General features: G+C 43.1%; 1 protein-coding gene across 1 annotated transcript in view; it reads right to left on the bottom strand.

Annotated features, from left to right (window-relative positions):
- MYO3B (myosin IIIB) overlaps positions 1-22,236 on the bottom strand; it is a 307,149-nt gene that overhangs the window by 128,255 nt on the left and 156,658 nt on the right. The window contains 3 exon segments of the mRNA XM_054972682.1: positions 543-620; positions 5,862-5,883; positions 9,624-9,702. Coding sequence (XP_054828657.1) covers positions 543-620; positions 5,862-5,883; positions 9,624-9,702 — 179 coding nt within the window.

The raw sequence follows: 22,236 nt of genomic DNA, 5'->3' as shown, positions 1-22,236 counted from the left end.
TCCCACTTTTCTGTCCTAGGGTTTTGGAGGGTTTTTTGCCTGTACTTTTAAATATGCATTTTAGTTTGGGTCTTAAGTGTTTTTATGATGTGGTTTTAAAATGCTTGTTTTAACTATTAGCCACCTTGCTGGCCCTGATGGGGCAAAAAGGTGGGGCACAAAACTTGTAAATAAATAAATGTTCCAGGTGAATCCTTCTCCAGATATGAACCACTGCCACCCCTTATCTCTATGCAAAAGGTCTCATTTTAGGGTGGTTCTTCTCTGCTTGAGACCATTATTTTAGTAAAACTTTTACTGAAACCGCTTGATCCCCATTCTTCCTAATCTCACCTCACCTTATCTCTCGCTGCCATTTGATTCTTCCCAACTGTAATGATTATATCATTTCCTAACTTGTTTCTCCATTCCTCTCTTGCCCATCTCCGGAAATCCTACTAGAAAGGTATCAGACATGTTCTACGCAGCACCCAGTACACTGGCAAGTTTACATGGACAATCACAACAGAATAGCACCAGTAGGAAAATCACAAGATAACTACCCTAAAATATGAAGCCACAGTTTGCCTCTTCATGTTGGTTGTTTCCTCAGGATGTCTCATAATTTCCATAGTGTCAACCTGAAAGCACAAAATCAGAGGTACGTGAAAATATGTATTTATTTAGTTTGCTTATATTAGTGGTTCTCAACCATGTGCTACCTAAGCCACATAAACAGCATATTCCAAAGCAGAAGGACACCCTTCTCAGCACACGGACTTCAGTGGACTTGGAATACTATAAATCTGGTTAGGATGGCACTGCCACCGCATCATTAAATAGCCTACATTCTAACGAGTCCCTGCATCAAGTGTCAGAGCACAACTAGATGTGATGGCCGCTCCAGGTTGGGCCTGAGGCTGCCGCCGCTATTTTAGAGCGTAACGGGGGGGGGGCAATTTTTAAATGCTGTGAGGGCAGCAGGACAAGGTGCTCTTGTCCCTCTCCCTTTCCAAGTGCTGAAACTGCCGCAGGAGGAGGGGGTGGCTCTTTCAGCACTTGGAAAGGTGTGGAGGGGAGAAACAAGAGTGCCTAGTTCCACTGTGCTCACAGCTTGGCGTGCAGAGCCAGTTTGATGTAGCGGTTAAGAGCAGAGGGACTCTAATCTGGAGAAACAGATTTGATTCCCCACTCTTTGGGTCAGTCACAGCTTCTTGGAGCTCTCTCAGCCCCTCCCACTTCACAGGGCAATTGTTGTGGGGATCGTAAGAACATACTTTGTAAACCTCTCCGAGTGGGTGTTAAGTCGTCCTGAAGGGTGGTATATAAATCGAATGTTATTATTCACAGCATTTTAAAATTGTGCCCCTAAGGCTTTAAAATGGCACAAGCCACATCTCTGGATCTGACCAAATCAGCACCTCCTATTTTCTGTTTTGAGATCCCCATGAGATATAGTCCCAATAAGAATCTTAGCAGTGCTATCCTAAGTAGAGCTGCACCCTTCTAAGCCCATTGGCTTGGAAGTATGCAATTCTGTTTAGGATTGGACTGTTAAGTTACTTTCACCCCTGCCCTACGCAGAGAGCAGAGTCTCTTCCTCCAAGAGCATCTGCCTGGCATTCACCTTATCTGCATGTACCTTGTATTGATTCAGAGGTCGTAACAAGACACTATGAGTCAGTGTGTACATTATGTCTAGATAGCAGGGATGCAAACTGATGTATTCTTAGTGGCTCCCCCCACCCAGTGATGGAACACTCTTTCCAAATTCAAAGCCTGAACACTTTTTAGAAGAGTTTTGACTAATTGTTTGGGCTAGCTTTTGGGCTTCAAGGTTAAGGGTGGGGGTTTGTTACAGACTTTTTAAAAAATGTAATGAAATGTTCTTGTTTTGCTAGGGGGTTTACACCTACATTACCGGTCCCAAATATCTGGGGCGGAATGAGTTGTAAATCTTTTCTTGGTTCTGTATGCTGAATGATCAAAGTGGCTATTGCTACTGTCATGCCTCAGGTAGGGTGAGCCACCCTATGCTGCCACCACTCTGGGATTTAGGGTCCCTTGGGAAGGCACAGAGTACCCTCCCAACCCTTCTGACCTCCGTAGCTTGGTCAATAGGACCTAGCGGAGTAACAACAAACAAAAGGATTTATTTACAAGGAGGTCAGTTAATATCAAACAAACAAGCAAGCAAGCCAGGTGCCTTAGCAACAATAGATGGGTGAAAGCAAAATAAACAAAAGGCCCTAGTGCCACTGAACTCACTGTCCCTCTGCCTGCCAGGTCTGTCTTCCCACCCCACCTGGATGAGGGCCTCTCTCCCTAACAGAAACCTCCTGCTCCCTGGGAGAAAGAACACAGGCTTTTTTCCCCTCCCAGACTTATATAGCACTAGCCCCCTGTGTTCTGATTGGCCAAAAAGGATGCCAAAACGACCCAAGGGCTCCTGGGAATCGTAGGCAGGCCTACTCTCACCGCTAACAGGTTTCTGAGGCCTTCCTGGCACAGCCACTTCATGACAGTGACAAACAGCAAAACAGGAATGCCCAAGAAACAATTCTACCAAAAAAAGGAAACAGCTGTTTATCTTTTAATGCTAGCATTGCTGTACTATTATTAGATATAAAAATGACATTCACCCCAAACACTTAAAATACCAGGCTGAACAATGGACAAGTAGCATATGTGTAGCTATCCTACTTATCTCCTCCCACTGAAATCTGAAATGACGCTCCCAAGTAATATGAGAATGATGAGATCACAGTGTCATTAATACATGGGACTAGATTTGTGGAGGCCCAGAAAAAGACCCTAGAGAATTGGGGGGGGGGGGGGCGTGTGTTCTATATTCTTGGAACAATTGGAAAATTTGGGGTGCATTGCAGGGGGAAAGATTATATGAAATCATTCCTTTTCTGGAATGAGTGAAGATAAAGTTTCACTCACGCAAAATGTGTAGCATGAACATGTTCATATAATACAATGAACAGCAACTAATAATGCCAATTTGTATGCCCCACCCACCTCACAGAGTGTTTTGTTGTGGGGATTAGGGCTACCAAACCCCCAGTGGGGGCAGGGGATTCCCCGCCCCCTCCCTCCCCCACCCCCACTTACCTGGCCAGCAGGGGGGGCACGCACCTTCCATGTGCACCCCCTGTGGTGCTGAGCGCCCCCGCGCACAGCAGCCCCAGGATCAGACCTGTTTTGGCCTGTTTTGACCACAGGGGGCCCCTGTGGAGTGCGGGAGCGTTCCTGCGCTCCGCAGGGGCCCACAACGGGCTCAACCCACACCAAAATGGGCCCGATCTGTGCCCGTTTTGGCACGGATCGGGTATGTTTTGGCGCGGATTGGGCCCGTTGTGGGCTCCTGTGGAGCACAGGAACGCTCCCAGGCTCCACAGGGGTCCAAAATGGGCCCAATCCATGTCAAAACGGACCCGATCTGTGCCAAAACAGGCACGGATCGGGCCCGTTTTGGTGCGGATTGGGCCCGTTGTGGGCCCCTGTGGGGCGTGGGAGCGTTCCTGCTCTCCACAGGGGCCCACAACAGACCCAATCAGTGCCCAAATGGGGGCTGCGTGATGACGTCACTCCCAGAAGTGACGTCATCACGCTTGCAGGAGCACGCGTGTGCACTTTGCGCACGCGCACCCACTCCAACGAGGTAAGAGCCAGGCTGCAATCTCCCGCTGAGAGATCGAGGGGGCCTGGCAACCCTAGTGGGGATAATCATGGCATACTTTGTAAACCGTTCTGAGTGGGCATTAAGTTGTCCTGGTAGTATATAAATCGGTGGTTGTTGTTGTTGTTGTTGTTGTTGTTGTTGTTGTCATCCTACAGACATGTACAATGCATTTTCAAGGATATGTTTATTGTTTAAATGTGAACATTTTTGGCAACGATAAATATGTTACAATGTGTTTGATAAATCTGTATTAAAGAGCTCAACGTTTTCAATTTTCTAATGTTTAACTTGATATCCAATATGCTGGTAATCCTCTTGTCACCAGATGAGAGTCTTTCTGTCAACACAATACATTTACAACCAAGTTATTTTCTATTTTCAACTTTTATTTCTTCCTACCTGTCAGAAAGCAAAGATTAAGATACATGTGCTCCACAGGGCACAGCAGTTCCGGACCTCTGTCTCACTATATCTGAAGATTTGCTCGTACAAAAAGAATGCATATTCTTTTTAACACTTCCATAAATATGTCAAATAGTGCAATTTTATACAGTAACTAAATGAAGAATTTTATGTTGTTAAGGCAGTAAAATAAGTTTAGGTTGATAGTGAAGTTGGTACTGAATATATTTCAATTTTCCACAACTTTCCATTTTCCCCCATGGCTTCAAAATATCCAGAAATTTTGTATCTCTACATGGGACTGCAGTAAGATACGATTGTCATGCATAACACCCCCTCATTGTTTTCCTCACAGTGAACCAAACTACAACAAGGTAAAACAGAACACTTCAGTTATTGTATCCAGTGGAAGGGACACTTACCGATTTCAAGGTGGAATCTGGAGTTCTCCCTAATTTACAACTGATCTCCAAGCTACAGAGATCATTTTTCTTGGAGGAAATAGCAGCTCTCTAAGGTATCTCTAAGGCATCACAGAATCTCTAAGGTATCTACTGAACACATCTCCCCAAACACCACACTCAAGTATCCAGGAATTTCCCAAAGAGGAGTTGGCAACTCAAAAGATAGGCTGTAGCAACAGATCAGGCACAGATATGTGGTAAACTGGTTATCAGTATGAGTACACACAGCCAGAGTTGTTCGTGAGCTGTAATAACAAATGTTTGTCATATGATGATACCAAATGAGCCTGTATGTTGTAGAGCTAAGAATGCTCTGGTAGGTAGCTCCAGAAGCTCTATGGTTTTACCAGAGAGTTTTTGGTGATTCCTAGAGCTGCCTGACAACACACTCAAGTTTTCCTGGAAGTGACATCATGGCACACACAAAGTGATGTGCCCCTGTGTCCCCCACACCCCAAGTTGTCACTGGTTGCCAGGCCATGAAAATTACTGGGTTACCTTGGGCCAATCACAGTCTATCAACTTATCAGCTTATCTCACAGGGGTGTTGTGAAGAAGAAATGGAAGAGGGGAGAACAATATACACCAGCCTCAGCTCCTTGAAGGAAAGGCAGGATAAAAATAAATTGTAAAAATAAAACTTTGCAACCTACCCTGCTGACCCTCGGGCCAAGTTTCAAGGCATATGGGCCCAAGCTCTATAAGACTGCTCTGCGGATTGCACTCACAGTAAAGAGGCAGGCATCAGCTTCCTTTTTACAGAATGCTAAAGCCATTTCCTTTTAACTATTTGGGATGGCTTTTCATTACTCGGTGTTGGCTGTCATGCTGCCAAATTGCAACTGCTTTACCCAGAAAAGCCATCTTAGCATTTTGACACAGTACGCAGGAAAGGAAGTATATTGTTCCTTATGTGTCTTAATTATGCTGTCACTACAGCTACTCTTGATCAAAAATCAAAGCTGACTTTGTGAATGAAGGGGAGGAAAAAAAACAGCCCCATAGCTAGCAATCCAAAGCAGCTTTGTATTGTTGCATGACAGTTTGACAAAATGAAAGGAAACAATCTGTCCCCCCCCCACCCCGTTCACATGGCACATTAGTAACATTTTAGCACTCAAGAATGCTCTGTGGCAGTTTACCATCTGCTGTTAACAGGTGGCATTTGTGTAAACTATGAACATTTGAACCGGAGTACAGTGCTTCTGCCACCTGTGCTACGCGCCATGGTCTTTGTATCGTGCTAGACTGTGATTTTCAAAAGGCTGCGAGCAGAGGCAGAAGAAGGATTGCTGTTCTCAAAACAGTAATTCTATGTGCCTTACCTTGAGAAGATACTTGGGAGACAGCATGCAAAACAAGAAAGGAAAAGAAAGAACTACTAAAGCAGAGTTGGAGCAGTTATGGGAGGAACAGAGTCAGGGAGGGGACAAACTGATTTGATGATCAGAATTTCATGGCATGCAAGGAGAGTCAGAAAAGTATTTTTAATCTGTAAGAGGTGTTATTTTTATGTTCAGATTTGTGCATGCATCTCAAATGAAAAATACAAGCCTCTCTCTCTCTCTCTCTCTCTCTCTCTCTCTCCCTGAGACGGTTAAAAGAAATCCCTCTAATACAGCACAAAGAGAAACATGCTGCATCAGCACAGATAACTTCAAACATTTCAAGAGGTCACATGACCAAGTAAATATCAATCTTCTGCTTAGAACTGCAGAGATGCCCACAGGGAAGGATATGAAGGAAGCATTTCAGAACTCTCTTAAGCAGGCAGGACTTTGGAACATCTCTAGCTATTTTTTGCATTAGAGGAGACAGAGAGAAAGATTTTTTGGATTCTGGTTGTTAGAATCTGAAAGTGGAAACAATTTGAGAGGCTGAGGTTATTGATGGAACAAGCATGCTGGATGTCTGCTTTTGGTGCTGACAAAATTCAGGTTGCATTTATTTATTTTCTTGTTTGAAAATAAGTACCCAAAGGGGAATTGCTGGAGTTTGTGTAGTGGTTGAACCATAATCTGGGCGGTCCCTGTTTGAAGCTTAGCTTCCGCTATGAGTTCCCCAAATGGACTTTGGCAAGTCGGTGTCTGAGCCCCACCCCACCTCCCCAACTACAATATGATGATGATAATAGTACTGGCCTACTATACAGGACTATTGTAAAGTTTACAGAAATAACGCTTGTGAAATGCTTTGAACACTAAAAGCACCACAAACATACTAAGCTTCAGTAGTATTAATAATGCCTCAGAGGTGGTCACAATCATCAGAGAATGAGTTTGACTGCCATACAACCTCTTTCTGTTACTTTGTCAAGCTGCCTATTTTATGACCTGGAGGGAAACCTCTGGGGGCAGAAGGGGACTATAAAAATACAGATGTGACACCAAAAGTAGCAACTTTCTATCCAGTTCCTCCCTACACCATAACATCCAGTGAAATTCAGCACATGACAAATTGTCATGTATTATTTTTCTACCCTCTCTCCTGGACATCAAGCACAGGGAAGATAGAACAACATGGCTGGGAAGGAGGACTGTGTCCGACCCATTCCATTGGAAAGTCTGGCCTGGTGAACTTCTAGAGACTGATCCTGATAAGTTATGGCATCAAGAAAGCTTCTGACCCCTTTCCCCGCAAGTGTTATTAAATCTAAAAAGGAAAAAGACATGCAAAACCGAAAAGGGGAAAAGACGTGCTTGTTTTTTTTCCTGGTCAAGGTTTAACAGCTGCACACAGCAGGCTGTTTCAGTTGAGGAAACTGTGCAGGAGGGAAAGGTTAAACTTCCCCTCTCCCTTTCACCATGCCCGTGATCCTATGAGGGGCCTTTCATGGATAACCGTATTTCGACTTAAGGAACACTGGGATGATCCAGTCACAGATCTGCCAGCATCTTTTCTGGTTTGACCAGGGCTCATTTCGAGGGGGAACGCACAGGAACGCAGTTCCGGCAGTTCCCCAAAGAGGTCACATGTCAGGTGTCCCCGCCCATTCGACTCTCGGCCATTTTGGGCTCGTTTCAGCCTGGATTGGGGCCGAAATGGCCTGGATCGGGCCTCTGACGGGTGGTGGATCACTCTCCCACTTAGCAGCAGCCCAATCCTGACAATTTTGGGCCCCTTTTCGGCCATTTTCAGCTTCTTTTTGCCATTTTGGGCCCAATTTTGGCCCTGAATGGCCAGGATTGGGTCCAAAACAGCCAGGATAGGTGATGTCAGAATGTGTGGCATACGCAAATCAGTCATGCTTATGACACACTTCTGGTGATCGCAATTTACATGTATATCTCACAATATTACAATTACAAACTCCACAATCGCTACACCATAAGCGTCCAGAATCCCAGTCAAGGTCAATCTTTCACTACAATAGGTGAATATAATTCAAGGAGATTCAAGCCGTGGTATAGTACATATTAAGCACTTGAAGCAATTGGCTGTGTGGAGGCACCAGCCGAGATTCCAATTGAAAGCCAGTCTTGGTCACAATAAGTAATGGCGTAAATGCGTTTCCAAAAAGACAGTGCTTGAAGCAGATAAGTGGTGAGGTAGGTAGGTAGATGGCAACGAGTACGAGCCGGCAGTTTTTCTTTGCTCGTTTCAGACTAAAATGTCTTTCTTCAGGCCACCATATATCAAAGAAAATAAATTCAATAAATCGCATCCATGGCTCCATAAATTAGCCAGTGTGATAATCAGTCATACGCAAATCAGTCATGCTTATGACACACTTCTGGTGATGGCAAGGGGTGTGGCATATGCTAATGAGTTATACTAATGAGTTGTGCTAATGAGTTCCTCCAGCTCTTTTTCTATGAAATGACCCCTGGGTTTGACCCTCTGAGAACAGGGTAGAAGAAGAAGAAGAAGAAGAAGAAGAAGAAGAAGAAGAAGAAGAAGAAGAGGTTGCAGATCTGGACTTGGTGAAGAATTCCTAGGCTTAGTGTTTGCTTGTTTGTTTATATTCAATTTATATTCCGCCGTCCCCACCTCAGCAGGCTCAGGGCGGATTACAACAAAGTTTAAAATCACATTTCACAATTTATACCATTTAAAAACATAAAACACCTTAAATACCATAGATTAAAATACATATACATATACATATACATATACATATACATATACATATACATATACATATACATATACATATACATATACATATACATATACATATACATATACATACACACACACACACATATATATATACACACACACACACACACACACATACATATATATGTGTATGTGTATGTGTATGTGTATGGGTATGTGTGTATAGAGAGAGAGAGAGAGAGAGAGAGAGAGAGAGAGAGAGAGAGAGAGAGAGAGAGAGAGAGAGACAGCGGCATATAATCTGGACGACCACCTTTTTAGCCGTCTCCAGAGCATTTTGGCAGGGAAATATGTGAGAGATGGAAGGTGTCACTCGAAGAGAGGGCATATGCTATACTCCCCCGGCTAGGGGGCACCGCCTTGCATCAACCATATGCCTGGCGGAACAGCTCCTACAGGCCTGGCGAAAAGCTAATAAATCTGGCCGGGCCCTGCTCTCATTGGACAGAGCGTTCCCCCAGGCTGGGGCCAGGACTGAAAAAGCCCTGGCCCTGGTCGATGCCAGGAGGGCCTCCCTAGGGCCAGGGATCTTTAATAGATGTTTCTAGTTCTAGTTCTGCTCATCTAACTTTGATACGGTTATCCAATGACCCACTTTTCACATCTCTAGAAGAGTTGGGAAATTCCTGGCGATTTGGGGGTGAAGCCTGGGGAAAGTTGTGTTTGGAGAGAGGAGAGACCTCAGTGGGGTATAATGCCATACAGTCCGCCCTCCATAGCTGCCATTTCCTCCAGGGGAACTGCTCTCTATAGTCTAGAGATCAGCTGTAATTCTGGGAGATGTCCAAGTCCCATCTGAAGGTTGCTAACCCCAGTAGCTGCTGTACACCCCAGCAACCCGATCCTGTGTAATACAACACAGTATTGTGAGGTCACATCCACTCTAGGTCTGGTATGTTGCCTCCTAGTGAAGAATCTGTTTTCCAACTGGTTACCAAAGGCATTAAAAGCACAGAATACCTACCTTGATGCGGCCAGCACTGAGTTGTGGGGGTAAAGACCTGGATGCTGCTGTCACTCTAGCTCTCGTCTGCGCCAAGTTACCTGTTTTAAAATACAGAGAGAGAGAGAAACGGAGGCAAAAATTTAGGCAATGGGCAAGGAGATGATGAAAAATAAAATATGGAAGACAGGAAAGTTGCCTGAGCAGCAGCGACATAAATGATACCAGATAGTTTCTCGTGGCTTCCGGATAGTTGGAAAAGAAATGGTTGGAATAACAAGGCAAGAAAAGGAAATTGGTGTATCCTGCATAAATGAATCTAGAAAGAATAGGGCGGTCTTTGACAGCAGGTTCCAGAGCTCTCTCTAGGCATAGAAGAGATGAGATGTAGAACAGACTGGATAGGGAATTCATCTCTCTGTCACACACACACACTTACATGGACCTTAATTTACTGATAAAAAATGAAGATTAACATTTTACCAAAACAAAGTGCCTTCTTTCACTGTGCCAGTAAGAAGTTTTAAAATATGAAAGGGCTTCATAAATAGGGGAAAGCGATCTCCAGCATGGTGACCATGGGCACAATGGTGCCCAAGAGTGCATTTCCTTGTGCCTTTTTTCTCCTTCCCCAAAGCATCTCTTTCTCAAAGCAAAAGGCAACCCTGGCTTTCAACCTTCTCAGTGGAGCAAGATATGTTTCAGAAGAACCCAGGAGGCACCACCTTTGTGTCTGCACCCATTCAGAAATTTCATTGTAGAAAGATGCTCCGTTTGCAAGCTCTCAACTATGGGCAAATCCACACGCCCTCGGCGTGTCCCGGCGTTGCGCTAAATGTTTGCTAAGCACCCAGAAGTATAGCGTCTTTCTAGCACGATTTCTGAAATCGTGCTAGAAAGACGCTATACTTCCGGGTGTTTAGTGAACATTTAGCGCAACGCCAGGACGCGCCAAGGGCGTGTGGATTTGCCCTTTTTGAGACTCACCCCAGCACCCCATGGCAGTCATTTCATGGTGCTCCCTCACTCCCCATTCTTAACCCTCCAAAACTGGCCATAGGCTCAAGAAAATGGTGGATTCTTGTCCTAGATTTATCTTTAACTAGCTTCTTTTTTAGATTAGATCACTCAGACCATACTTTGAATAACCATCATGTTTTGAAATACAAGCCACCCTCTAAAAACACTTCTGTAAAGGTGGGAATGCCATGTCCAGGTAGCCCAATCTTGTCAGATCTTGGAAGCTAAGCCGACTTGTCCTTGGTCAGTGTTTGGGTTGGAGACCACTGTAATGTCCCCCTTTTGCTTTGGGTTCCCAGGTTAGAGAACTTACTCGGGCACTCGTCCTCAGATCCATTCAGCAGAGACAAACTGGCTCAAAATATCAGCTGTCTATTTGCAAGAAGATAACTCCAACAACTGACAACTTCAGCTGCCATACAAAACTGGAAAACTGAAACTAGAGCTCCATCCAATAGGACCAAACTAAATCACACAGATATTACAGGAGGAGCAGACTGTTCCATTACATACATACAATAAACATACCACAACCACCAAGGAAATCCAGAGCTGCTGCAAAGAGACAGGCAATGGCAAACCACCTCTAAAGGTTTCTTGCCTTGAAAATTTTATGAGTTCACCATAAGTCTTAGCTTGACTTGATGGTACACACACACACACACACACACACACACAAAGTGGGAATAAAGCAAACTGTTCCATTAGGTCTGATTTACACAGTATGGGAGACATAGATACCCATGTAAGCATTCCACACATAGCCAGTCATGCTTAAAGGTGCTTATGCCTTTGCATGTGACATTAGCATGCTAGTAACACGCTCCCACCTAAAGCCACCTACAAATAGGCCAGCACACATGATGTATGTATGTGTCTTCTGCATAAATGAATCACAATGCATGCATGGGATGACTTTTGCATAAATGAATCACAAAGTGTGTGGAATGAGGTGGCAGAATTCTTGGACTGTACTACTTCAGAGGGCAGATGTGGGGGGGGGGGTTGCATTTTTGGAACGGCCCAGCAAGTAAAAAATCTGCCTGTATGTGTTACAAGACAACATCAAGGGAAAAGTTTTACATACACCATTCCCCAATGTGCTGGTTTTAACACACACTGGGGACTTCCAAAAACATAAAAAGTTTTACCTAAACAAACATGCAGAGGAGTCTGAATGATAATAGCCCAGATGCTGCCTGACTAATTGACCATCTCATTTTGCTTGATGTGTAAAAAGGCCCCTGCACTACATTAAGAAAGGAATCATGTTAACTGATCCTCCAGAGGTTGCCATATCTTGGCTTAATAAAAGCTGGGCTGTTTCCACATTGCTTACCTTGTTCCGGAAAACAGTGAAATCTCACAAGAAGACGCTGTTATCGTGCGAAAAGATGCGATAACAGCATTTTCTCGTGAGATTTCGCTGTTTTCCAGAACTAGGTAAGCAGTGTGGAAATGGCCCATGTCGGAGAACCTGAGTTCAGGAAGCTGCACAAAGGCCCAGACAATGGTTCTCTGGTCATCAACATTTACAAGCATTTTTCAAAGAATCAGTTTGTGGGCAAGAAGAGGAACACAGCTACTAAGTACGACTTCTCATGAACCCTGATTCATCCTCTGACCCAAAGGTGATGAGGACATGACAAAACTTTCCGGTGTAAAAAGCTTTGCTTACTCTTCAGCCACGATGGGTCCCAGTGAATGTGGCACACACTGACAGGTTAATTTAGGCTGGAGGAGGAGGCTGACATTTGTAGAATTTGGCTTAGGATAAGGCATGACCTTTAAGTCTCTCCAATTTCAGAGACTGCCTAGATTGGGGGCGGGGAATTAATGGGCATAATCATATCAAAGTTCAGCAGTTTTAAGTGTTGTTGGTTACAAAAGGAGAGCTAAACGTGTGCTTAATAGTGTGGTGGTTAGAGTGTTGGACTAGGATCTGGGAGAACCAGATATGAATCCCCTCTCTGCTATGGAATCTTGCTGGGTGACCTCCGGCCAGTCACACACTCTCAGCCTAACCTACCTCACAGTGTTGTGAGGATAAAAGAGAGGAAAGGAGAAATATGTAAATCAACTTGGAGAAAGGTGGGGCATAAATGAATTTTTTAAAATCCTCAGTAGAGCTGCACCCTTCCAAGACGCTGATGAGCTTAGAGGGATGAATTGTTTATTAGAGATGCCAACAATTGGAGAAAAAATGCCCTGTCCCATTAACTAGGGTACCCAGGTGCCTGCCAGTGGCGAGCAAATTCTCAGGGCTTTGCCCCATTATATGCCGAGCCACCAGCGATTAGCAGGAGGTGACAGATGCCCTGGAGGTTGTCTGCCACTGGCTCCAAGGGGTGGTGGTGCAATGATGTCACTTCCTGAAATGACATCATTGTGCTGGCTGTGGGCATGCACCTGCACTTTGCTGGGGCCAATTTTGGGCTCATGTGGATTAGAACTAGCCCTGTTCAAACCGTGGGAGCATGCCCATTGCCAGCATGATGACATCACTTCCTGGAACTAACATCATCATGCCAGCCCTAGGAGTGCATGCAAAAGTATCATGGGCAAGGCACAGGGTAAGTGCCAAGTACCTTCCCCCCACCCCCACCAAGAGGGTGAGGGGACCAGGCAACCCTACTTAACAGGGGTACATGTGTGGAAACAGGTATCTGGAGCTTTTCATATCATTCAGGCAAATAACACCTCTTGCTAAATAATATCCCATTCAGCCTTTTTAAATAAGCAGGACATTCTTTTCTCCAGATCGTTGGAAACCCTATCATTAGTCCCACTGAAATCAAGAGGAGCTCAGCTTTGGTAGATTCATGCCCACAGTGATAAATGCTGAGAATCCATTAAGCAGTTTGTTGACATGTATAAAGAATTATCATTGTCAACATTTCATTTAGGGTGGATTTAAAAAAAAAAGATTTTATAAAAGTGGTGTGAGGAAAGAGCCTTTTTAAAAAAGAAAAGCTTGGAAAGACGGAACGGAAATGATGAAGATGATGCATGTGCAAACCATTCCTGATATATTTCAAAGTTTTAAGTAGAGAGTAGAGCACAAGATGTCCAAATGTTTTCTCTGGCTACATATCTTCAGAGGCTAAACGGTGATTAATGGCATTGAAAGAACCCTTTGAAGCAGGATTGGTGACATCAAAGTCCTAATCCATGGGTGGCAGGATTTTTATAATGAGTGGGAAGCATTTTAACACATTTCAAAGGATTTACAGCATGAATAAACAATAGGCTTCTGCAGATGTGCCACACACCTTTCAGAAACATAACATATAAATAAGTTTCCATTTTAATTTAAATGTAAATAAAGTGTTAACACTTCTTTCAGATGTTAAAAGTGCCTTGTTTGCAGAAACTCTGCTGTTGGGCTCCTTGCTTTTACAGAAACCCTTTTAATTCCAAACACTTTTCGATGTATTCCAAAGTTGATGCTTAAAAAATAAATAAAATGCTCCTTTTCAAAAACTGGATTCATCTAATAGTCAAGCAAAATTCAATAAATGTAGTGGCCACGTTACACTGAAAAGACCTTTAATATTCTGTGATCGGACTTGCATTTCTAACACATAAGTTTGCAGGCTTTTTGGGAAACACTCTGGAAAACAGCATTGTAGATAAGGATATCACATACATCAATGCAAAAACAGGCAATAATTTTGGGTTCGGGTTTGTTTTCTTATCCGACAAACAGGAAAAATGTGCTCAGAAAGGGCTTTTTGTTCCATCATTTGGGAGAGAACTTTTTCATTCATGAACTTAGGCAGCCAACAGACCCACTGCACTTGAACTAAGGGTTGTTCTGGAAAATGTCCTACACTTTGTTAGAACACGGTCAATAGAACAGATTTAAGACTAACAGATTTTGAGAAACTTGTTACGAAAAACAGGTTTTGAAATGTCATTTTAGGAATTTATGGTCAGAACACCTCTTGCTTGATTTGGGAGCAAGAAGGCTCAAAATAACTGGCAAAGATCCATAATATAATGGAATAATTAATAAAGCATCATGACAAAAATGCAGGATACATGAGGTACAAAATGTGTACAACATCAAGAAAAGCTACGTTGTTTTTCAGGTAGTATTTACTGATAAAGTTATTCTTGGAGCCCAGAGTTTGATTAATCTGATATGTATATAAAATGTTTCCGGTTTTTTCCTGTTATCAGACATTGCACTTTTATGGGAATGATCCCATAAAATAGGTGGTATTTATTTATTATTTATTAGTATTTACAGCCATTTATTCTAATAATAATTTTCATGTGTTTTCACAAGGAAATAGTGTTATTTGGTTTAGGAGCAACATTATACAAAAGAAGCGTAAACAAAGCTTATCCATAAAAAAAGTCACATGTGATATGTTTTGATGATTAAAGGGAAACCTTTTTTAAGGCAAAAGAATAAAAAAACAGGAGCAGGGGATGCTGAGTATCCAAGGGAAAAATTATATAATATAAATTTAAATGTTACACGTTAACATTTTTCAGCCGCGCTGCAGAATTCAAACGTATTTCCATCTCCTTACCCCAAACTTAAGCCATCTGACTAAACGTCAATCTGATCAACTTGATTGCATTCTAAATTTTGGATTAACAGTTCTAGATTGGTAGTCATGTTAAAGGGTCCAACTAGACATTAGAGAGCCATTGTGATGGCTAGAGTGACAAACTAGGATCTGGGTGACCCAGGTTCAAATCCCCACTCTGCCATGGGCCAGTCTCACTCTCAGCCTCACCTACTTCACAGAGATGTTGTGACGATATAATGGAGGAGAGGAGAATGGAAAGCCACTTTCAGTCCCCATTGGAGAGAAAAGCAGGGACCGCCTCCCTTCCTATGTCCCTCCACGGCAGCTTTGCTCATCTGAACAGGGTCTCCTGCAGGTACCAGCCTGCACATGGGTGAAATCAACAGCAGTCCATAGACAGGCTTTCTCTGTGGCAGCCCCTACCGTGTGGAATGGCCTGCCTGAGGAGGTCAGGCAAACCTCCACTGTGGCATTCCACAAACAATGCAAAACTGAATTATTCGAAAAGGCTTTTTACTCAGATAGGAGGGCTGTATTGTAGAGAGGGGGTCGCAGCTGCTTCACTAATGAATTAGGGACTAGACATGGGCATGAATCGAAATACGAATCAAATTTCATGACGAGTCGGGTCAATTTGTGTATCATGAAAATGTGTTTCGTGGGGCCGCATTTTTCAAGAAATCCAGGACTTTGGGGGCTGATTCATTCAATTCGTGAATGCTTTGTGATGCCAGACAGGCTGGTGCCAATCCATTGGTTCCCTAGGCAACATAGGCCCAGAATGTCTGCAGACCTTTTGTTGCCATGGAAACCCCAATCTTAGCCCACATAACCTTGACAGGCAGCTCTCCCTGCCAACCTGAGATCTCCCATTCTGTTCTATGAGAGCAACGAGCAGGGGGGAGATGGGCATTCTGTAGCCATGGGTACACCAATCTCATCTCTCCAAACCCTGTTAGGCAGGTCTGTCTGCCAACCAGAGAGTTCCTGTTCTGCTCTATGTGAGTGTTTCTTATATAAGGCAACAGCTCTGTGCCTCCTGCTTTCAGTTCCAGTAGACAGAGAGAGAGGAAGGAGCTATTGCCGGGATTTGGAGTGAGAGAGAATGGATTTGGGAGCTTTTGGCTGGATCTGCTGCTACTTCAAAAGAGACTGAAAAGACTCTTGCTTATTTTCTGCTCTTGTTCTTACTGGGAAGGTTGTTGGGTGAGGGTGCCTTTGAAGTCTCCCTGTGAGTTTGGCATCTAACTAATCATTTTGTGAAACGGAACAATTTCATGAAAGTTCGTGGTTCTGGTTCGTGGAATGTGACGAACCATGAAACTCAGGGTTCGTTTTTTTTCCTGTTTCATGCCCATCTCTATTAGGGACCATAGACTTCAACACTATGTTGCCTTATATATTATCTGCTGCTTTAAATATGTACTCTTATACTACCCATGCTTCATGTTGTCTAATGTCAGCCTTAGAATTGAATATATTTTGCTTCAGCATTTCTTCAATTCTGTATTGGATCCTTGCTAATGCTATGTTTTTGTACACTTGTATTTATTTACCCTATGGCATTGTTTATGGAAATGTCCTTGCCACTGTATGGAAATGTCCTTCATATTAATTATATTAATCTCACACTATGTAATCCACCTTGAGTCTCAGTGAAAAAGGCAGACTATAAATGACATAAATAAATATAAATAAATAAATAAATAAATTTCTAAAAACTATGATTTTTCATGGGGTGGGTCTGAGTTCCTCAACCTAACTTGCAGACCATCAACCACAAGTCGCTCTTCTGGGAACTCATTTCCCAAGTCGCAGGGTTCCAGTTCAGACTGGGACCATGGCATAGGGGGAGCTCTCCTCTACGTGTCACTTTCCTGACCCCAAACAGCCCAAGGCACACTATTTGCCACAGGAGTGGGGGTGGGCTATACTCATGCCCCTTCTCCACTCCTAATCAAGGCACTTGGAAAATGCCACCAACATGACATGGAAGTTAAGTCACGGATAGGGGAGTTACAGAGAGGCTCAATCCAAAAAGTGATCAGTTTGTAAGTATGAGACACTCCCAACTGTTGTTAGATAAGTAAAATGTAAAACCTAGTGCAAAATGAAATGAGATCTCTAGATACAGTAAGATGGGGTCCCCCGTTTTTCTAAGCCAGCAGGAACCCTTGGAATTCTCACACAGGGTGGTGGGTACAACTCCAAACAGCTGCTGCAAGAGGCGGAGCCAACCACAAAATGTCAGAGGTCATGCATAACTCCAGTAGTAAGTCTTCAACATTTCAGACAGAAAGCGCATATTGTTTCAAAAATTTTCTTGCATACACACAGCTTACTTACAGTCACACAGCAGAGATTCTTGTTCTGTGGGGACAGCTGCTGCTGAATCAAGTTTTTTTTAAAGATACACAGACAATCAGATCTCTAATGGCCAATCAGAAGCCCTGCTGGGCAAAAGCCACATCTAACCATGCTCACTTTAAAAAAAACTTGGTGGGTACCAGGAAAGGTGTCGGTAGGCAACACGGCACCTGTGAACACCATATTGGAGAGCCCTGCACTAGGATGTATGACTGAATTAATTAACATCTGTAAGTGGTGGAACAGATAACCATGCAATCCTAAACAAACTTGCATTGGCTTCAGTGGCTTTGGAAGGGTGTAACTCTGCTTAGGATTGCATTGTTAGTCCTGAGCAGCCACCTGGATGCCCTCTGGAAATGGCCATCTATGGAAGGAACACTCATCCTGCCAAAAAGAAAGTACTTTATTTATAGCAGCCTGATAATTTCTTGTATTGTGCTACTGTGCCCACCACCATAGGTACGTGGCATCATAAAAAATGAAGATGATAGGTAAGAACATGCCTAATCAGCCACGACTGAGAATCACTGATGAAGTTTACCTATACAGTCTTTGGCAGTATACTGTGCATGAAGGAGTAGCATTATATCGTATTCTTCATGGCCACATCTTAGTTCTACCACTGAGTCCTCATACAGAATAGATGATGAGCTATGTGGACAGTGATACACCAGCGTGGTCAGAGTGTTAGGCTAGGATCTGGAATGCTCAGGTTTGAGTCCCATCTTTGTCACCAAAGCTTGCTGGGTGACCTTGGGCCAATTTCATCCTCTCAGCCTGACTTGCCTCACAGAGTTGTTGTGAGAATAAAAATCATCATCATCATCATCATCCATCCATCCATTCATCCATTCATAGACTGCCTTTCTCACTGAGATCCAGGGTGGATTACATACTACAAGTGAATATAATATAACCAATAGTTAGGACATTCACAGAACAAAAATATAATATGATCAAAAATTGGGACATTAAATGAAAACTAATACAATAAGGTATGGTAGCCAGAAATTTGAAAACCAGCATGAAGCCAAATGAGGGTTGCCAAGTCCTGTTACTCTCCTGGGGTGGGGGGAAGCACTTACCTTCTTGATTCCCTTGTGCACACAGTGCTGTGCAATAACATCACTTCCGGGAGTGCTCCCACACTTGGCACCAGGATAATTTGGGCCTGATTCAGCCCATTTGGGGCCCAAATCAGCCCAGTGCAAAGCACAGGAGTGCTCCTAGGGCCTGCCTGATGATGTCACCCCTGGGAATGTTATCATGCTACTCCAGGAACATGCCTAGGAGGCCTGTTCCTCCACCCTTCCTCCCCACCAGCCAGATGAGTGGTGGGGGCAGAGGGTGGGAACGGGGGATCCCCCACCCCCACTGGGGGATTTGGCAGTCCTAATCCTGAACACATAGATGAAACCTTTCTGAACTAAATTAATTAATTAACATAACATCTTTAGCAACATCAAACTGCCCAGTAGTAACATGTCTACATCAGCAGACAGTACCCAATAGTCTATAGTCCCTGTCCCTTACCAAGGTATCTCTTTTGAGCTATTTCTTATGACACGGGCCTGTAATCTTAGTAGAAAGCCCTCCTGAATAAGTCAGTCTTGCATAGTTTGCAGAAATCAAGGAGAGCGGGAACTTTCCTGAAGAAGGAGAGAATGTTGTCAGGATGTTGTTCTCATTGGAAAGAAAAGGGGAGTATTTATAAAGGAAATAAATAAAATGAAATGAAACTCTCATGTGTGCAAGCTTGCAAGCCTCTATCCTTCCACGCACAGTACAAGAACTTTTTCTGAAGTGTTTCTTTATCCCCAACCATAAGAAAAAAAGTATTTCCCTCCTGTTGAATGACAGCTTTGTGCTTCTTTCCAAATATCTTAATAGTTTGGGAATTACTAGCTGCTTGAAGGCACCATTCCCTATTCTTTATGCTGGTAGCAGGATACTGATCTGGGCCAAATCCATAATGGACCTATTTATGCTTTGCTGCAGCTTGAACCCGTCCCTGTAAATTGTGTCTGCAGGCTCACCAAATGTTGAGGGAGCGTCATTGCAGTTTTGATAAAATCAACACACCAGAGATTATTGTGCCATTTTCTGGAAAATTATCAACAAGGTAATTTTACTTCTAGTCAGAAAGTGAGAGAGCTGATTCTGTTGGCATTTGTCACAGAGTACCACAGGCCAATCAAGTCCATATGGAATAGCTCTCTAAAAGTAGGAATAGATTCCCCTCAAATAAGTGCTAAGAGCTATTACATATACATTCAATATAAATACAATACATATCTAAAAGTCCTACAAAATATCCACAATCCATAATAAATATTATTAAACAGATGGCCAATAAATGCCATTCGTGGTGGCATGGAAAAATCAGTTCATGGTGGCATGAAAAAATCATCCATGCCACCATGAACAGACTTTATTGGCTGCCTGTTTAATCATATTTATTATAGACTGTGGATATTTTGTAGGACTTTTAGATATTTATTGTGTAGAACTGAATTTATATTGTATTTGTATGTAATAGCACTTAGCACTTATCAATTAATAAAATTCTACACATCTTAGTAGAAGTCATAATTATCTTTTGCATTTGCTCCTGGTTGTGGGTTTCCACCTTGGGTTTGGTCTGATTGACTGGGAGAGCTTGTTTGTTGCAATTGTAAATCCTGGCCAAGGGTTTCTGAACTCACTGCAAAACAGTATATTTTCAGAAATATACATTGCTTTCATTTTGAACTGAGCTAGGGAAGTTTCCAGGTTTGGGGGGTGGGGGGAATTGCTGAGTAGCAGAAAAGTTGCCGCTTCAAGAAGTGCAATTCCATTGCTCAACAGATAGTAAATCATTTATAACTGCATTTATGCCAACACCTGAAAAATACACAGGACCATCTCAAGGCTCCCTGAACACCCATTGATCATGGTTTCAATGGTAGACAAAATGTGCCATTATGCAGTGGTACAGTTAAGTCATTTTAGAGTGTAGACTTAATAGTCTTAGGTTATAATGCAAAACTAAAGTCTGTTGTTGGCTCCCCCCTCTCCTGTGCATAGCCCATTAACTGGAATCCTGGGCATCTGCCCCCAATGTCCTGCCCTTATGGTACCAAGAGCATTATGGCCCTCTTGTCTATCTAAATTAATGTATTGTCAAAACTTTGTTTGCCTACTAGGGATTCCCCACTCCCAGCCTCCAGCCTCACCTCCTCTCACCCAGCCAGCAAGGGGGAAAAGCACAGAAATGAGTCTGGGAACCCCATAGTGCACTCCTGTGAGCTCCGGACCATTTTCTCATTGAACCAGGAATGATGTCATTCCCGGTGCAATGCAGAAGTGATGGGTTGTGCATGGGGCCGATTTGATAAAAATCGAACCCCAATCTAGTGCTTGGAGGAAGTGCTCTGGAGATAAGCCCCCCTGGCACACACACCCAAACCCCACTCAGCTCTTGTTTCCAGATCAGGGGGACCTGGCAATCCTATTGCATACATATACAGTATATGTATATGTATATGTATATGTATATGTATATGTATATGTATATGTATATGTATATGTATATGTATATGTATATGTATATGTATATGTATATGTATATCAAAGGCAGAAGATATACACAACATGTATAAATAATTTCAGGGATCTGATTCTGGCTTTAGGGATCTGATTCCAGCCAATATTTAAGGAATATTGCTATGTTTGTGCTTTAAAAGGTAAGCATACAGCCTTGCTGCCCTCCCATGTGGGCAGTAGTCAGTGAAGGGGTTACCCCTAGCAGGAAGCCAAATAAGGAATTATATTGTTGTAGCTGTTGGAATCTCTCTTCAACAGATTGTATGGCCATGTCTAAGACAGCATAATAGAAACCTACTTTGAATTTCTGCTATAGATCTTGCGGTGCCTCTTCTTGGGCCTCCTACACAAACTGCTTTTTCTTTCTCCTTTTTCTAACTTGTTCCATCTCAAAGTTTGGTAGTATTCCTAGCTTCTTTGCAATCACAATAGGATCTATCAAAACTTGTTGAAAACCCTCACCACACTTACAGCCCACAAGGTCATTCTGGATCACTTGCAACTGACTTGTAGCTAAATTTAAATCAGCTTCCATATGTAGTAGCTTGCTTGTAAGATTAAGTTCAAAAAGGATGTTGTACCATATAACATGGGATACCACAAACTTGAACTTGCAAATTGAATCAGTTGTATTTTTTCAAGAAACTAATCTGTATAAAACTGTGCCCCTCAGGTCAGTTCTGTGCTGCACCCCGCTGAAGCCTGCACCTTAGGCAGCTGCCTAGTTGGCCTAATGGTAGCACCGCCTCTGATGGTACCACACATAAACCAATAATGCTAACATGCAGCAGTGTGTGGGGGGATCACAACAGCACATCTGGCAAATTTCTGCAAAAGTCCATGAAAGGAAAATGCTAGCAAAACTTATGTTAGGAGGCCAATGTTAGGAGGCCAATCTAAGGTGCCTTGAGCTAAGAAGAAAGGTGGAATATAAATATTTAATAATTAAAAATAAATAAAATAAGTCCCTCACTAGAATAAAGTTTCATAGGATACCGCCACAATAGAGAAGACCCTGCTCTGGCATTGGGATAACATGTTACTCTTAGCAGAAAACTTTTTGAACTTTCTCCTTAAAGTGCAGCCCTTTGGACTGAACAAACAATTCTGTTT

Source organism: Eublepharis macularius, chromosome 2 (genome assembly GCF_028583425.1).
Source record: "Eublepharis macularius isolate TG4126 chromosome 2, MPM_Emac_v1.0, whole genome shotgun sequence".
NCBI classification, from domain to species: Eukaryota; Metazoa; Chordata; class Lepidosauria; order Squamata; family Eublepharidae; genus Eublepharis; species Eublepharis macularius.
Note: the sequence above shows the minus strand (reverse complement) of the source record. Positions and strands in the feature narration are given on the sequence as shown.